At 45.2% G+C, this 20,152-nt stretch overlaps 1 protein-coding gene across 1 annotated transcript in view; it reads left to right on the forward strand.

The window, feature by feature from the left end:
- Positions 1-3,780: 3,780 nt before the first annotated feature.
- The window catches only part of PDE11A (phosphodiesterase 11A), a 383,685-nt gene continuing 367,313 nt past the window's right edge, over positions 3,781-20,152 (forward strand). The window contains exon 1 of the mRNA XM_083154719.1: positions 3,781-4,888. Coding sequence (XP_083010845.1) covers positions 4,112-4,888 — 777 coding nt within the window. The 5' untranslated portion in view covers positions 3,781-4,111. The remainder of the gene's footprint in view (positions 4,889-20,152) is intronic.

Here is a 20,152-nt window from a genome sequence, read left to right on the forward strand (position 1 = left end):
GGCATATGCTGGTGCTATATAAATCACTGGAATAATGGAATATGCTGGTGCTATATAAATCGCTGGAATAACGGAATATGCTGGTGCTATATATGTCACTGGAATAATGGAATATGCTGGTGCTATATACATCACTGGAATAATGCAATATGCTGGTGCTATATAAATCACTGGAATATTGGAATATGCTGGCGCTATATATGTCACTGGAATAATGCAATATGTTGGCGCTATATAAATCACTGGAATAATGGAATATGCTGGCGCTATATATAAATCACTGGAATAATGGAATATGCTGGCGTTATATAAATCACTGGAATAATGCAATATGCTGGTGCTATATAAATCACTGGAATATTGGAATATGCTGGTGCTATATAATACACTGGAATAATGGAATATGCTGGTGCTATATAAATCACTGGAATAATGGAATATGCTGGCGCTATATAAATCACTGGAATAATGGAATATACTGGCGCTATGTAAATCACTGGAATAATGGAATATGCTGGCGCTATATAAATCACTGGAATAATGGAATATACTGGTGCTATATACGTCACTGAAATAATGGAATATGCTGGCGCTATATAAATCACTGGAATATCGGAATATGCTGGCGCTATATATGTCACTGGAATAATGGAATATGCTGGCGCTATATAAATCACTGGAATATTGGAATATGCTGGCGCTATATAAATCACTGGAATATTGGAATATGCTGGCGCTATATAAATCACTGGAATAATGCAATATGCTGGCATTATATAAATCACTGGAATAATGGAATATGCTGGCGCTATATAAATCACTGGAATATTGGAATATGTTGGCACTATATAAATCACTGGAATAATGGAATATGCTGGTGCTATATAAATCACTGGAATATTGGAATATGTTGGCACTATATAAATCACTGGAATAATGGAATATGCTGGTGCTATATAAATCACTGGAATATTGGAATATGTTGGCACTATATAAATCACTGGAATAATGGAATATGCTGGCGCTATATAAATCACTGGAATATTGGAATATGTTGGCACTATATAAATCACTGGAATAATGGAATATGCTGGCGCTATATAAATCACTGGAATAATGGAATATGTTGGCACTATATAAATCACTGGAATAATGGAATATGCTGGCGCTATATAAATCACTGGAATATTGGAATATGTTGGCACTATATAAATCACTGGAATAATGGAATATGCTGGCGCTATATAAATCACTGGAATAATGCAATATGCTGGCGCTATATAAATCACTGGAATAATGGAATATGCTGGCGCTGTATAAATCACTGGAATATTGGAATATGTTGGCGCTATATAAATCACTGAAATAATGGAATATGCTGGCGCTGTATAAATCACTGGAATATTGGAATATGTTGGCGCTATGTAAATCACTGGAATAATGGAATATGCTGGCGCTATACAAATCACTGGAATAATGGAATATGCTGGCGCTGTATAAATCACTGGAATATTGGAATATGTTGGCGCTATATAAATCACTGAAATAATGGAATATGCTGGCGCTGTATAAATCACTGGAATATTGGAATATGTTGGCGCTATGTAAATCACTGGAATAATGGAATATGCTGGCGCTATATAAATCACTGGAATAATGCAATATGCTGGCGCTATATAAATCACTGGAATAATTTAATATGCTGGCGCTGTATAAATCACTGGAATATTGGAATATGTTGGCGCTATGTAAATCACTGGAATAATGGAATATGCTGGCGCTATATAAATCACTGGAATAATGCAATATGCTGGCGTTATATAAAACACTGGAATAATGGAATATGTTGGCACTATATAAATCACTGAATTATTGGCATATGCTGGCGCTATATAAATCACTGGAATAATAGAATATGCTGGCGCTATATAAATCACTGGAATAATGGATTATACTGGCGCTATATAAATCATATACTGGCGCTATATAAATCACTAGAATAATAGAATATGCTGGCGCTATATAAATCACTGGAATAAAGGAATGTGCTGGCGCTATATAAATCACTGGAATATTGGAATATGCTGGCGCTATATAAATCACTGGAATAATAGAATATGCTGGCGCTATATAAATCACTGGAATAATGGCATATGCTGGTGCTATATAAATCACTGGAATAACGGAATATGCTGGTGCTATATATGTCACTGGAATAATGGAATATGCTGGCGCTATATAATACACTGGAATAATGGAATATGCCGGTGCTATATACATCACTGGAATAATGCAATATGCTGCCGCTATATAAATCACTGGAATATTGGAATATGCTGGCGCTATATATGTCACTGGAATAATGCAATATGTTGGCGCTATATAAATCACTGGAATAATGGAATATGCTGACGCTATATATGTCACTGGAATAATGCAATATGTTGGCGCTATATAAATCACTGGAATAATGGAATATGTTGGCACTATATAAATCACTGGAATAATGGAATATGCTGGCTCTATATATAAATCACTGGAATAATGGAATATGCTGGCGTTATATAAATCACTGGAATAATGCAATATGCTGGCGCTATATAAATCACTGAATATTGGAATATGCTGGTGCTATATAAATCACTGGAATAATGGAATATGCTGGCGCTATATAAATCACTGGAATAATGGAATATGCTGGCGCTATATAAATCACTGTTAAAAATACTTTAGAGATTTTCTTGAGAAAACTTTATAAGTACATCATTCTTTAAATATTTTAAAATATCATTTATTGGACTGACAACATAAGTACACATGTAAAATAATATAAATGCGTTTAGACATTTATTTTTCCATTTGAAAAAAACAAACAAACACAAAACAGTCACAAAACAAGAAATTGCTCCCAATAACTGTAATATTTTCTCTAGCAATAGAACCACATACAAAATAGTAATGCAATTATGATACATTCTGTATAATATAATGCAAATTACACAGTAGTGGACAGAGAGTGTGTGAGAGAGAGAGAGAGAGAGAGAGAGAGAGAGAGAGAGAGAGAGAGAGAGAGAGAGAGAGAGAGAGAAGAGATGGATAGATAGATAGACAGACAGATAGATAGACAAAGATAGGATATATAGATAGATAGAGATAAAGACAAGATAGATAGATAGATAGATAGATAGATAGATAGATAGATAGATAGATAGACAAAGATAGAAGGATATATACATAGATGAGAGAAAGGGAAATAGAGAGAGAGATAAAGACAAGATAGATAGATAGATAGATAGATAGATAGATAGATAGATAGATAGATAGAGGGGGGGGGGGGGAGAGAGAGCGAGGTAGACAGACAGGCAGACAGACAGATATATTGATAGATAAAGATAGACAGACAGATACACACTGTATATAGATAGATGAACACAAAACAATGGGCATCAGCCAATGGCAGTATAGTACTGGTATATATATATATATATATATATATATATATATATATATATATATATATATATATATATATATATATATATATTATATATAGTATCACCAGTATAATAGTGTGTGTAATCACCAGCGTGTTATATATTGTGTGTGTCCTATTACAGGGTATACAGACAGTAGTAGAACCTCGGGGACACGGCTGCTGAGCCGCACAATGGTTAACGTTAACCCTCTCCCTGACTTACGCTCCACCTAGAGGCATTTGCGTCACTGGGAGGCTCCTGCAGCTGCTGCTTATGCTGCTGCCTCAGTGTCAGTGCATCTCTACAAGCGCAGGGGGAGAGCTGCTGCCGGGTCCCCGGACTTCTAGCCCGCTGTAACTGCACACATACCACATGCATGCATCATACATGCTGGTGCAGGGGAAGGAGAGCAGCACATACTACTGATTGCATGGGTCATCCCGGCTGCTGCAGCACTGGGACAGTGAGGGAATCCCCAGTGGCATTGCCTGGAGAGGAGCAGGTGCACTGAGAGGAGACCACAGCAATGCCACACAACATGCTCCTGCAAACTTGAGTCAGCTCTAAACGTCGGGACTGGAGGGGCTGCGTTCTGCCAAGCACAAGGACCAGCAGAGGGAAGAGACATTGCAGAGATGTCAGAGCCCGGGTTGGACTTCTCCAAAGTGGAAAGTTTTTTGGACAAGCACCCAGACCTGTTTGAGGATTACCTGATCAGGAAGGGCAAGCACCACATGGTGGAGAAGTGGCTGAAGAGGAACCAGATGACCAAAACTCTATCCAACTCCTGCTCGGATGATAAGAGTAAGGAGTGCTGGGGGAACAGGGGGGATGGGCTGCAGAGGAGAGCATCCCAAAAAGAGCTCAGGAAAAGTTTTGCCAGGTCCAAAGCCATCAATGTCAACAGGACCTATGATGAACATGTCAACTCCAGGGCCCAGGAACCCCTGACTAGCATGAGGAGGAGAGCCTTGCTGAGGAAGGCCAGCTCCCTCCCACCCACTACTGCCCACATCCTCAGTGCCCTGTTGGAGTCCAGGGTCAGCATCCCCCAGTATCCATCCACTGCCATTGACTACAAGTACCACCTGAAGGAGCACAATGAGAGGGAGTTCTTCCTGGAACTGGTGAAGGACATCTCCAATGAACTCAACCTCGCCAGTCTTTGCTACAAGATCCTGATCTTTGTGTGCATCATGGTGGACGCTGACAGGTGCTCGCTGTTCTTGGTTGAGGGTTCTGCCAACAAGAAGAGCTTGGTGTCAAAGTTTTTTGATGTGCATGCAGGGACCACCCTGCTGCCATCCTGCAGTGTGGAGAACGCTAATGATGTCCAGGTGCCCTGGGGAAAGGGGATTATTGGCTATGTTGCAGAACATGGGGAGACGGTCAATATCCCTGATGCTTACCAGGTAGGTCATGTTCCTCCCCTGACTGGGTCCTCAGTGTATGTGCAGGTGAATGGACGCATGTCAGGGAACTTTTGAAAATGACTGATTGGAAATGACTATGCAGGTGGGACAAATATTGGGGGTTATCAACAGGCACAGAGCTCTCTCCTGTGATTGGAGGTCATTTGGTGAAGTGACTACCTAGGCAGAGCAATGTAATCTCAGATATGCCTTCTACATTGGATCATGGACTGGAAAACCCCACTGATCACTTACCCAGGACTCTTGTGAGACCAATACCCCTTTTACACCAGAGCCTCAACCCAGGTTATTGCCGTTTCACTCCGGGGCGGGGCTTGGTGTAAAAGAGGTAAAAAACAAACAAACCGAGTCCTGTTTGGCAAATGTCGGACACGGGGCCGTGTAAATGGGTAACCCGGGTCATATGATTGGACTCATTTCCACCAATAGGAGAGCCCCAACCTCTGGTCCGCAGCATCCTGCGGTCAGTCTGGGCCGCGTACAGCCTCCGATGCTGTCTGCGGTACTATGCAGACAGCAGCGGAGGCTGGGAGTAGGTGAAAGGATGCCTGTGTGCAGCATCTATTCACCTCGTGGACGGAGGCTGGCGGTAGCCCAGCAGCTTTTCTGGGTGCTGTGCTTGCCCCCAGCGTATCGGTCGGTGTCGTGGGTGTCCCAGCTGGTGGGTTTCCCAGCGCTTGGAGATGATGTCATCTCCAAGCGCCGGCTCAGGGCCTGGCTGCGCCCACCCGGTGTAAACGGAAACAACTGCCAGGTCGCATCCAGGTCCAAAAACCTGTGTGCGACCCGGCAATTCTGGTGAAAAATGGTAGTAGAGGGAGATGTATCAAAACTTGGAAAGAGATAAGGTACTAACCAATCATTCTGTCATTTTAGAAATACAGCTTGTAAATGGTCAGAAGCCGATTGCTACTTCTTCTCTCTCCAGCTTATCTCTCTCCAAGGTTTGATACATGATCCTCCTAGTGACTTCAGTTATTGCTGAGTTATTGTGACTGCCGCCCACCAGCGTATCACAGTAGATGGGTTGTTGGCAGCGGTATGCGGTCATTAGGTCGAAAGTGTCCAGGTCGACAAGCATTAGATTGTCCACTATTGGTTGATACATAAAAAAAAGGTCAACATACCTTAGGTCGACGTGGGCAATAGGTGGACTTGCAAAAGATCGACATAAAAAAAGGTCAGCATGATTTTTTCGTGATCTCCCCCCCCCCCCCAAAAAAACAACCTACTTGCTCATACAGTACTTCACCATCCCAGTGGGCATAGAGGGAGAATACAATAGTGTGCCGAGCGCAGCAAAGCACCGCTCCCGAAGCACCGCACACTTATACGGTGTCAATGTCGACCTAGTCGACAGAGACACTTAAAAAAAGCGCAAAAAAAAAATCACAGGTGGGTGTTTTTCATGTCGACATATTGCTTGTGTTGATTTTTTCATCACGGCGACCCGAGATACGTCGACACTTTTCATGTGTCGACATATGACCAATAGTGGTCGACCTAGTAAGAGTTGCCATTGGCAGCATAGCCCAGTAATGTTATCCAACGTTTATTTTCTACACCGATCTGGTATTAAACATAACTTCCATAGGTCCTGATGTTGTCACACTTTCTATGCACGTCATTAAAATTTAGGACATTTGTGCTATTAATAACAATAATCAGTGAATGTGTTACAAGAGTAACATTACTAATGACACCATTTACAACACCCAGATTCTATCATACGTAGAATGTTCTGATGTGGAACGAGATTCTCTTACATTAGTCTGTCTCTGAATATGTGGCCTGCTTTGAAGACCCATTTATTCTTTTTGGTAAGAATTTGATATATTTCTTTCATGTATAAAAGTATATATTTAAAAAATTATTCTCTTACTGCCATTCTTTTTTTTTGTTACACTATGGCCCTTATTCTGGTTCACTCGCCAAGGCAAATTGCTTCTCAATTGGACAAAACCATGTGCACTGCAGGTGGGGCAGATGTAAAGTGCAGAGAGAATTAGATTTGGGTGAGGTTTTCCTTCAAAGTGAGATCTATATTGCAGTGTAAAAATAAAGCAGCCAGTATTTACCCTGCACAGAAACAAAATAACTCACCCAAATCTAACTCTCTCTGCACAAGTTACATCTGCCACCCCTGCAGTGCACATGGTTTTGTCCATTTTAGAAGAAATTTGCCTTTGCGAACCAGAATAAGGACCTATGGGCCTGATTCAGACTCATTCGTTATATACTCGCAGCCTAGAGAACAGGTAAGCGACACCCTGCCGATTGAAAAAGGGGTGAACATTGTCATTATGTGATGTCAGCCGCCTGCTCAACAACATCGACAAGCCTACATTCCTTGGGGAACGTCCAGTGTGTTTATGGGCCCCCCCATAAAATTCTGGGCTTCCCTCTGCTAGCGTCCCCGGTCTCCCTTCCCAGAGGGAACGGGGTTTGCACATGCCCATAATCACACATGCACAAACCCACGAACATCAGAGGCTGGGCCAAAATCAGCCCCAAACGATTCGGCCTGAATCGGCCCTACATTGCGCAGTATTGAATGAAAGTGCTGTTTTATCATTGTTTATGTTATTGCTGGGGCCAATCTCGCTGATCTGATAAGAGGGCTCATTACCAAACCACTGACCTCATGCTCTTCAGCCCTGATTCGCTGCATAAATATAAGTGTCACCTGCTCCCTGACTTGCAGTGTAACCAAAACACACTTGCACCGCCTGCACGCCATTTACCAAATTGTGCAATATTGTTTCAGCTTGTTCTGCAATCGTTCCGGCAGTAAGTGATCTATGTATTGAACGTGGAGAGAAGTTTCCTACTGGTGTAAAACCCGGTGTCTTTATAAAATACATAATTGATTCTGTTAGTCATTTGTAGTTGGGGATCCCCTATTTTATATCAATAATACCCCTTTCACATCGCACCTAATTACCAGGTTCATGCCGGTTTCTCGCCAGTTCGACCCGGTAATTGGCGCGATGTGAAAGGGGTTACCGGGTCCCACGAATCGGGAGCAACATGGCAATACAAACCGGTATAAAAGAAGGGTTCTTACCGGTTCATTGCTGTGTTGCGATGAGAATGAGTTAATTGGGTCAATGGAGGAGGCAGCGCTTGGAGCAGCGCCAGCTCTAAGGGCTGCCTACTCCCCCGCCCCCGATGACGCTCTGCCGTGCCCCCGGATGACGTCAGCGAACCTGCAATATTGGCAGTTCCCCGAGGAGGTCTGAACAAACCAAAATGCAGGGATTGAAGCGTTTCAAAGCCCCGAGGCGACCCTGCATTTTGCGGTCTGAAAGGGGTATTAAGGGCAGACCTCTTGAGCTATGGAAATACTGTGCAGAACTATCATTCTCATCATAGCATCTGATTGTATAGATACAGATGTGTGCTCATACACCAAGCCTCAATACGCCGCGCCATGCGAGACGCCAGCTGCGACTGAGCTCCGTAGATCTCTAAAGTGGAGCAACTTTGTCTTTACATCTTATTCACAATGAAACTCCACTCAAAGGGGTACATTTACTAAAAACAGATTCTGTCTATTATCTTCTAGAAGGTGCTAAAGAAATAAGAAATAGAAGCTGATTGGTTGCTATGGAAAACATCCCATCTTTGATAGAACTCCCATCTTAGTACATTTACCTCATGGTGTGACACTGTGACATTGGTGTGAGAGCCAGGCTCTGTCGTGCACAGATGTACAAATGGTGCACATCAGACTAATCACATACCCTCCAACATGACCCATTCCATTAGGTACAAAATGGTCTGTTTCTGGACTTCCCTGTCAGTGACAGTTACAGAGGTGGGACTGCACCACTGTCCACTATTCAAAAAGGGGAGCCACACCTACTGCCACCACAAACATCACTATCCTGGACTCACTGGCAGTTGATGTGACCCCCCCTTTGAATATTGGACTGTGCTGCCGCCTCACCTCTGTAACTGCCACTGACAGGGAAGTCCAGGAATAGAGCATTTTGTACCTAATGGAATGGATCATGTTGGAGGCAGTGTAGTGTAGCCACTGGCGTGTCTATTTAGCTATACTAGTACTGTTTTTCTGTAAAAATAGGTCCAGGTACTCCAGGTCTGGGGGCGGATCAATGAAATAAAAACATATATATATAATAGAGAGAGGCAGGGAAAGATAGATGTATATATTATATTTAGAAACAAAGGCACTCACAGGTGACTTTAAAATAAAACTTATCTTATGGAAAGTACATTTTCAGTTCCTGCTGGTTCCTGCAGACAAATAGCACTGGCTACAGTATACTCACTTCTCTGCTGGCCCAGTGCCTGCTGCACAGCTGCAAATATCACTGAGAAAATGGCCACTATGGCCATTTTCCGGTGATTCCAGCTTTGGCAATAGAGATGTCCCCGGGAAAGGGGCACAAGCACCATGTTGCCGGAGACCAGGGTATACACACACAGTAGACTCTGGCACAATGCACCGCCTGAGAGTAGGGGACCCAATCAGAGCCTTCACATGGAGCTCCTCCTCTCTTAAGCCGCCCATAGACGGTCCGTTCCCGGACCGTCCGTTCTGTACTATGAGATGCGCGGTCCCGCGCATCTCATAGTAAGGTACAAAAAGTATGTGCTGCACATACTTTTTGTACTAGTTGTTCATCGCATCGCATTGCATGCACACTGCATGCACAAGGCATGCAATGCGATGTGTACTATATAAGTACACAACGGATCCGTTAAACGAACCGTGTATGGGCGGCTTTAAAGGGCCTCAGTGAGCAGAGTCGTTTTGTCACTACCAGTTGTCACGTGCCACATATTTTGAGCAAAAGTTAGTGGGGACCTGGTGCGCTGTGAGGGGCTCTTTAGCGCTACCGCAGCAGTGTTTTGACGGAATTGCGAGCTATGCAGATTTGTGAATTGATGTAATAAAGACAGGAGGAAGTTTACGTCTGGAATATGACTGCAACTAATTATGATAAAAAGGACTATGGGGGAAATTTACAAAAATTGGAGTTCTACTTTACATGGATTGTTGCTATGGGCAACCAATTAGATACTGGGCCAGATGCACTAAGCTTCAAAAGTGATAAAATAGGGGTGTGTGGCCTAACCAGAGACCAGGTCGGACGCACCATACCTGAGCTCCGGCAGATTCAGTTGGAAAACCCTATATTTCGCCCGCTCCTGCCTCCCCCTGCCACTCCGATCAGCAGCTGGGAGACCCCCGAGACCGCTGCAACCGCTCGCCCGCCGCGCAGATCATTCCGCCCGCTGAGGCCTACATCGTGACCGGAGCCGCGGCCTCAATTTCCGGACGCCGCGGCCGCTCACGCGACCTCCCTCCGCTCACCGGGCTGCGTCTCCCAAGTATATCAGACGCTCCTCTGCCCCCCGGGGTCCCCGCTGAGCCGCTGATTGCTGCCCACGGAGCAGCTAGATTCCTGGAGGCCCCGGAGAGTTGCGGCCTGCAGCTAGGCCAAAGCCGCGGCCTGGATTTCGGCCCGGGACCCGGCCCTGAGCCACAAACAGCGCGGACCCCTGTACCTGCACCCCACTCGGAGAGGATCACCCAGCTGGCCCTCAGGGAGCCTCTAAAGCACTCCCCACAACATAAAGCCTCCTCCACCATCTTCAGGTGAGCCTCGACACAGCACCCAGGGGCAGAGTCCCTTCCTAACTAAGTCAGAAGCCTACATAGGACCTCACTACTGCCTGGATAGGTGACTCACCCTGGACTCTCTTTGTGCTCCCCCTTTGCCCCATGCTCTCACTGGGGCTAGAAGAGCTTGCTCCTGCTGGCAGGAGAATTCTGTAGCCCCTAGCATGCTGCTTTAATCTCCTTAACAGTGATTCCCCACCACCACAGCTGATACACACCAACCCACCTAGATCGTCTCTTGTCCCTGCCCATCTTTGCCTCAGACGGTGCTATCCACTACCCTGATGCCTCCTAAACGGCTTAAACCTCCTACGGCAGTGCTGCCAGTAAGCTTATTCAAGTCTGCATCTAAATCCCCAAGTATGGCAAGCTGTCCTGGTCAACCCTCTCAGCAACACCCTAGTACCCCAGTTACCATCCCGACCCCTCCTACATCCTCAGCCGACACCTCCTTAGACGAGCCCATTACGGTCTGCAAGATGCTACAACTACTAGGCGACCTTAAGAAGGACATTACTGCTGACATAACGTCAGCTATCCGTGAGCTGAAACAGGATGTACATGAGTTAGGTGACCGCACAGACCATCTTGAGGGGAAGATGGGAGAGATGGTGACTTCCCATAACAATCTGATATCAGCCCATGATGCGACGCAATCTGAACTATCCTTACTTAGAGATAAACTGGCGGATATTGAAGACAGGGACCGGCGTAATAACTTAAAGATCCGTGGGATCCCAGAAACGATTCGCCCCTCTGAGCTTGAGAGCTTTGCCAGGGACCTGTTCCAAAGGATGCTCCCAGACCTTCCACCCTCCCAACTCCTAATGGACCGCATTCATCGCTTGCCCAAACCCCGCAATGCCCCGGAAGACTCCCCGAGAGACACCATCCTAAGGCTTCACTACTTCCAGACCAAGGAACGCCTCCTAAGAGCCTCACGTGACCCCAACCTACTCTCCTCGGTCTTGGACCCTTTGCAGCTATATGGAGATCTCTCCTCAACCACCCTGCAAAAACGCAGATCTTTCTCGACCCTCACCACAGCCCTGCGGCAAGCCTCCATTCCATACAAGTGGGGCTTCCCTTTCAAGCTAATAATAACCAAAGATGGCTCGACGGTCGTGCTACGCTCCGTAGATGAGGGCCTGAAACTGCTAGAACTATGGCAGGTCCCCTACTCTTCTGGTCCTCCGAAGACAGCCTCAACGCTCAGGCAAGATTGGTCCACAATCCCTAAAAAGTGACCCCTGGAAACATCAGGGTTACATTTAGTCCTCTCAGTTGCCATGGGTTCTCCTATGGCTTACCCACTCTACCGTCCAGACGCTTGCACTCACCCGCTGAACTGAATCGGGACCATGTAACTATGTTTTACTTTTCACTGTTACTCAATATGGATGTGCTGAATATTCTGCCATTGCTATGTTTTTGCGATTACATTTACACTTAGGGGATAGCTACCCCAACACTCTGCATTAGTGAGTGACCTCCGGCACTCCCGTCTCTCCTGGGCGGTAAACCCTACTGCACCCGATGTTACATGGGTGTTTATAGGTAGATATGGATACGTATCTATGTATACATACATTTAAGTTTTCTCTCTCTGTTGATAAGTGTATCTCTGTTAAAGTTTTATTTCTATTTTATTTATTAGTCCCCGGTGGTGGGGAACAATGCCACTACCCCCACAATTTTCGCCACACTGTTTTGTGGCCTACATGACTCTCATGGTAGAGTCACTTCTTTTTGTTTACTTTCTCTCCCTCCCTCCCCCATCCCCCCCAGTTGCCCCCATTTCCTCACAGGGTATTTATCTTATCTTTGCTTACTTGTCAACGGTACTTGGTCACACCTACGCCATTTCCCCCCTATTACATAACCATGCCACAGTTTATGTCTATTAATGCTAAAGGGTTGAACTCCCCCCAAAAACGGAGGACTGCCCTTCGCTATTTTCATTCACATAGAATTGATGTTGTAGCAATCCAAGAGACCCACTTTGCCTCTAAATCTCCCCCTTCTCTGTCTGACCACCATTATCCAACAGGCTTCTTTGCCAATGGCCCCACTAAGAAAGGAGGTGTTGCTATTCTTATAAACCGTCACTGTGACTTCACCTCATCTTCCCAAACCACTGATCCTCTAGGTAGATATCTAATATTGACAGGAGTATTAGACGGCAAGTCGGTCACCATAGCTTCCGTATATGCACCCAATACTGGCCAACTTCGCTTTCTCAGAAAATTCCTCAACGCTGTTAAAAAAACAGCTGCAGGCCAGGTAATCATCCTTGGTGACTGCAACTTAGTATTAGACCCCAAAATGGATAGAACCGACCCTGTCGGTCATCCCCCCTCTTCACACTCAATACACACTTCTAAGGCCTTCGGGCTCCTATTATTGGAATTTGGTATGTTTGACGCCTGGCGAGCCCTACACCCCACGATGAGAGATTACACTTTCCACTCCCGGGTACACCACTCTTACTCCAGAATAGACTATATGTTTCTAGACAAATGGTCCTTACAACAAATCCGTAAAGCCAATATTCTTCCCATAACCTGGTCAGACCACGCCCCCCTGGTTGCAACTTGGGACCTTTCCCACAAAATCCCAGCCGCTAGACCATGGAGATTTAATAACTTCTTATTATCCTCAGTAGAAGCTACGCAAACAATTCAGGCCTCCTTGAATGACTTCCTCAAACATAATAACCCTGATGATACCTCCCCTATCAACTTTTGGTGTGCCCTTAAGGCAGTAATCCGTGGGACTGTTATCCAGGTTGCCTCCAGACTTAAGCGTCAGGAACGGGCGACACAGAAATCCTTGGAGAATCAAATTCTTGTATTAGAGGGTAGACATAAGCTAGACCCCAATAACTCCTCCCTTCTCCAAGATTTAGTGAAACTCAGAACTGAATTGGAGGTTTACACGCTGCGCAAAGTTAACGCGAATATTGCCAGATTGAACCAACGATATTATGTAGAAGGAAATAGGGCATCCCGACTTCTAGCTAGGAAACTGAAAGGCAAAGAAATACGAGCTTCAACTAAAACTCTACATAACACTGCTGGTGCCAAACTCAACAACCCACTAGATATTTCCAATGCCTTCGCAGAGTACTATGCTCGCCTCTATAATCTAGTCGAGGATGATACTAACCCCCAGCCTTCCCCAGAGTCCATTTCGGCTTTTCTTTCTAATATATCCCTACCTACCCTTTCAGCCCAAGCCCTCGACTCTCTAAATGCCCCCTGGACAGAGGAAGAAATTTGTCTTGCCATCAAGTCACTGAAAAAAGACAAGGCCCCCGGCCCAGACGGCTTCTCAAATAACTTCTACACTGCCTTCCAACCTACCCTTACCCCAGTGCTCCTGCGTGTGTTCGAGTCTGGGACTACATTAGGTGCGTTCCCCCAAGAAATGCTCGAGGCCCGCATAATCACCATATTGAAACCGAATAAAGATCCATCATATCCCCAAAATTACAGACCGATAGCCCTGTTGAACACCGACATTAAACTATATGCCAAATTAATTGCGAATAGACTGAACCCTCTGCTCCCTAGCTTAATTCACCCAGACCAAGTTGGTTTTGTCCCAGGCCGCCAGGGACCTGACAACACTCGGAGAGCTCTGGCTATCTTAGAACATTATATCCGCTCTGGTTCCTCCCTGGTAACACTTTCACTAGACGCTGAAAAGGCCTTTGATAGGATCCATTGGGGCTACATGAAGGCAGTCTTACTCAAGTATGGTTTTTCAGGCCGCTTCCTACATGCTATTTTATCGCTCTACTCATCCCCTAGTGCTCGGGTTTCCAGTAATGGTTTCCTATCCTCCTCATTCCGAATTAGCAATGGTACTAGACAAGGTTGTCCTCTCTCCCCCTTAGTGTTTGTTTTAGCAACGGAACCCCTAGCCGAACACATACGCACCTCCCCTCACCTTACAGGCCCAATCATTAATGGATCACATCATAGAATATGTTTATTTGCGGATGACGTCCTGCTTTTCCTGACCGACCCGGTGACGTCCCTCCCAGAGTTGCATAACATCCTCCAGAATTACTCATTGGCCTCGCTATATAAATTAAACACTACTAAAACTGAAGTCCTGCCACTGAATGTATCACCTAATACGCTATCCCTCCTGCAGTCTAAATATAAATATAGCTGGCAAACCCACTCATTATGCTATTTGGGTATTCAATTATCAGCTACCGAAGAGTCTCTCGTAGAGGTTAACTATGGTCCCCTTCTGAAACAAATAACGGCCATTACTAAAGACTGGCTGTCTCACGAGTTTTCCTGGATGGGCAGACTGGCTACAGTTAAAATGACGATTCTCCCCAAGATCCTCTATCTATTTAGGTCTATCCCCAGACTCCTGCCACCCTTTTGGCTTAATAAATTCCAGACTGTCCTTATTAACTATATATGGAACAACGCAAAACCTAAAATTGCAAAAAAGTACCCCATGATGCCCAAGGAGCTTGGTGGACTATCCTATCCCAACTTAGAATTGTACCAGCTGGCATGCTTATTAAACCAAATCAGCGACTGGTCAGCACCCTCTGACCTTAAACCATGGGTGGCCCTTGAATCAAGCATGTTAAACCCTCTCTCCTTGATGGACCTAATATGGTGCTCGCCCAAAGCTAGATCGGTTTCTACACAGGCTTTTAGAGCATCTGTGGACACCCTTAAAGCATGGGACAAATTCTCTAAACTTTTATTGTTGCCATTACTGTCACCTAATTTGACATGACTAGGGCTTTCCTCCTTGATTCCCGATCTAAACCTGTCTACATGGAGTAACAGTGGTGCCAAACAGATCAGTGACTTGTTTTCAGATGGTGTCCTTAAGTCCTTCTCACAACTGCAAACCTCTTTTTCCCTCCCAGCTGCTGATTTTTATAAGTACCTGCAAATTAGGCATTGGCTGCAAGCATACCCTCTTCTGTCTGACCCCTCTCATAAAGTGCCCCCTCACATCCTCTCACGCCTCACTTCCCCTTACCGGAAGGGAGGCATCTCATTTTGGTATTCCACTTTGGTAGCCTCCACCCAACCTGAGAAAACTCCGATACACTCAAACTGGGAACGCGACCTTAATTTCTCCTTAGATGCTAAGGAGTGGGCCCACCTGTTTTCCTCGGTCTTCAAGATGTCTAAATGTATTTCCCATGTTGAAATGTATATAAAACTGTTTTACCGTATATATCTGACCCCTGCTAGGCTACACAAATTCTGGCCAGCACAGTCTAGGTTATGCTGGCGAGGATGCGGATTAGTGGGGGATGTGATTCACATTTTTTGGTCCTGCCCAGTGCTCCGGGCCCTTTGGAGCTGGGTTGAGGACCTTATACTGAAGGTGACTTGCCTTCAAATCTCCTTGTCCCCACAGGTCGCACTCCTTCATATTTTTCCTGATTCAATCCCCATTAACAATAGATATTTAATTACTCACATTTTTATTGCCACTAAAACCTCCATTGCACAGTTTTGGAAACAACCGATCCCTCCCCCTGTGGATCTTATCAAAACCAAGCTTTCCTACAATTACACTATGGAAACCACTTTTTGCCAGTACTCCCCCTCCCATACCTTATTGCTCAAGAAATGGTCAGGTTGGCAGGAGTTCATCTCCAGAGGCTCATGATAACCTCCGACGCTTGTACAGTTGTGATTTCCCTATGTTTTTCCAATAGAATTTGGACTTATCATTCTACTGTTCATTCCTGCAAATTCCACCTATTATTGATTATTGCTGAATATACGCTTGTACTGTTTCTCTGCATACTGTTATTTTTACCCTGTGCCCCTCCCCCTCCTTCCCTCTTTTTTCTGTATCCCCTCCCTCTATTTTGAAAACCCAATAAAAATTATTCTGCAAAAAAAAAAAAAAAAAGTGATAAAATAGAGAGTGATAAACAGCCAACCAATCAGCTCCTGCCTAACATCTTTCAAACACAGTCTGTGACATGGCAGGTAGGAGCTGATTGGCTGGCTGTTTTTCACTCTCCGTTCTATCACTTTTGAAGCTTAGAGAATCTGGCCCTCAATCTATTATCTTCTAGAAGGTGCTACATAAATAAGAAATTGATTCTCATTGGTGAAATAGAACTCCAATCTTAGTAAATTTCCCCCTATGAGAGCGTACAGACTGCAGACTTAAGGTCCATACACACTGGGCGACTATGCCCAGCATGTATGGACAGCGATGATGACAATCACCGCTGTGGGAAAAGCCGCTCAGTGCATACACACTGAGCAGCTTTCCCCCTGCCCGGTGCCGACGGAGGGGGGGAGGACGGCGTTGCATAGCGGAGCACTATGCAAAGCCGTCCTCAAAGCTGCTCATCTGCTGGTATAACCAGCAGATGAACGGCTTTCCCAGCGATGATGCAGGAGCGCGCAGCAGCGCTCACCGCCGGGGCATACACACTGGGAGGTTATGAGCTGAAAGCCGCTCAAACCTGCTGTTTTGAGCATCTTTCAGCTCAAAGTCGCCCAGTGTGTATGGGCCTTTATATAAAACTCTACCCACAGGTGATTATGCCATACACGCATTGCAGAAACAATCCAGTTCACCTCTGCACCAGCCACCGTGTGTTTTCTACTTCTCAAGGCAGTGATTTTTCTAAGATAATTTTATTTAAATTTCCCATATGTGTGATTGCGTACAGCATTGATTCTATCGGTCATAGTTTTTAAATAAATGTTTTTGTTATATTTAATTGTTATAGAGTAAATCGCTGGTTTATTACTATGCAGCTAAAATCGCCAACATTACTGAGAATGTTTCATGTCCACTACGGTGGCTCCGTTCCAAACATCGCCTATTGTGCTGCTGCTGGAAATCCCTGTAATTTAACGTGTTGGGGGTTCTTGGCTTTGGTATAAAACCACCCACTTATATGTCTGGCAGATTACTCTCTGCCACTTAGTATTTCTCTAAATCCCCAGCCCCTTTTTGATTCATGAAAAAAGCAGCATGTTTTTCTGTGACCTACACCTCGCTGAGCAAACACCATGTAATATATTCTACTTTTATGTATCCGTCTATAAAAGATTACTGTTCCATTACACTTAGCGTTTTATAAAGCAGTTGACATTTCCAGCCATGAACCGCAGTCATAGCAACATATATAAGTTTTTAGACGGAAAACATTTTCAAGTCTTTACGTTCTACTCTGTGGTCAGTTTAACAAGTGAAGGTTCTCATACACGGTGGGATGATCGCACGCGTTATGGGCTGGATCGCCTCGCAACGTATGCGCGGTGAAAACGCACCGTGTATGGGCACCTCTAGGTCTAAGCACTATGTAAGAAAATCTTGCTTTGATTGTCATTTCACTCAGGACAAGGCGGCCAAGAAGGAGGAGCATATTTCGGATGTATAAAGCTCTCCCCTTTAAGCCGGGTACCAGGGTATCCATGTCAGAATAGGATTTCCTCTAGCATCCTCAAAAACTGTCTGCTTTAAGGGGGTGGCCATTTTGTAAGGGATATTTTTCATAAGGAGCCAGCCAGGCGGGTCCCGGCCACAGCAGATGATGCGGCAGGCAGCATAGCAATAGCTCCTGGCGCAGGGCGCCCACACTTGGTCAGTGCCTCCCCGCCGCCACGGGGTCTGCGGCACCTATTGTTACACCACTGATTCCTATTGTACTGTACTGTATGCAGGGCAAGACTCTAGAAAATGCCAGAAGGGCCGTTGGCCTGATGGGACAGTCCATGACTGAGAAGCTCTGCTAAGTGAGATGGGGATGGCTGAGCGGTTCTGACCAGACCCCCCCCCCCCCCCATGTCTTAGGGAATGCCATGTTTAGTTGTGGCCATGCCTTCTGGCCAGGGTTCTGTTACAGCACCAGTCAGTCCCGGACAGTGGGTACAGGGTAGTGGTGCTTGCACAGCAGCTAAGACAGCAGGTAATTGCAGGCCTCGCTGCACGCAAGGGGTAACATAACAGACAATCAGCTAATATATGCCATGTTACTGGCTGTGTTTACAAAAAGACAGATGATTGGTTGGGCATTTATCTCTCTTCATTTTATCATTCTTCAAGTCTCAGTACATCTGTCCCACAGTCTCTGGATAGTGCTTGCACATGCTCAGTAGGGGTGCCGGACGGGTTCCCGACAGTCGGGATCCCGACAATCATTTACCCGACGTCAGGATCCCGACTGTCAAAACGCCGACAGCCGGGTGCCCGACGGCCACCTGCTATTTTCCCTCGTGGGGGTCCACGACCCCCATAGAGGGAGAATAGAATAGGTGGCTCGCGTAGCGAGCCACCGTGCCCGCTGCGTGGCGAGCGCAGCGAGCCTGCAAGGGGCTTTTTTGCACTCGCAATGCTGTCTGACTCTGGCCAGTCGGGATCCCGACGTCGGGATAATGACTGTCGGGATCCCGACTGTCGGAGTCCCATACCACACCCCTCAGCACTTGGGGAGCCTATACATAAGATGAGGGGCGAGTGTAAAATATCATAGTTGCTGTAAAGATGTAGGGACAACATATTTGGCAAATGTGTCATGGATAGTGCTGAGCATGGAATAAGAGGAAATAAGATACATTCTACAGGAAAGGATGAACAATTGAGGGGTGAGCTGGGCAGAAGGGCAGGTCATAGTGTTATGTCATGTGACTACCAAGTCACATGATGTGGAAAGCAGGGAGGCTTTGGAATGCCCCTCCGAGCTTTGTTTTCCCAGTGACACACCCACACTTTTGGCTCCCATTTGTCATCACATGACATGTTGAGAGCCTGTGTCTGTGTCTGTATCTTGTATAAAGTATATCATGTACTAAACTGCTGCTTAAAGAAAATACAACCTCCTATGTGGCTGTGTACTAGTACTGATGTTGGCATAGCTGCTGGCAGTGCATTGCACTTGGGCTCACGGGAATATAAGGGCATCAGCACTGCTAATGAGTCTGATTGACTCATTATAGAATGCCAGCCACTGCAACCCCATAACAGAAGAGAAGGATGTTGTAATGTTATTGTGGGAAGTGTATTGTGCTATGGTGATGTGGTGCAGTTGCACGGGGTGATGTGGTGTGCTCATGGCCGGTGTAATGCAGTGAGCATGGAGTGCAGTGCAGCCTGGGACTCCTTCCATGCTTGGTTCCCCTCCCTGATCTGTGCGCATTGAGCCACAAGCCCCATCTCTTCCATTGAGTTATTAGTGAGCCTTAGTCTCTTTATATGTCACTGTAGATCCTTAACTTTAAGGATCAGGGAGACTATATACTTTATTTTTTTTGTGTGTATTTTTTTCATTTATAATGCATGCTATATGAATTCATTGAATCTTTTCTCTCAACCACACAAATATTATATCATTGCCAATCATAATGTAGTGTTGAAACAAAAATAATAATAAAAACTATATATGAAAATAATCATTGAACAAATTATAGTCTCCCTAATCTTAATGGTGGGTGTATTAATGACCCAGCTATATAAGATTTCTCTTTGTAATTATGGTGAGGTGTTGGGATATGATCTTTATAGTCCATCCTCTCCCCAAGTGTTTTTAGGTTTTTTCCTTTTGAGGAAAGCTGAAC

The sequence above is a fragment of the Crinia signifera genome, chromosome 7 (genome assembly GCF_055691185.1).
Source record: "Crinia signifera chromosome 7, ASM5569118v1, whole genome shotgun sequence".
NCBI classification, from domain to species: domain Eukaryota; kingdom Metazoa; phylum Chordata; class Amphibia; order Anura; family Myobatrachidae; genus Crinia; species Crinia signifera.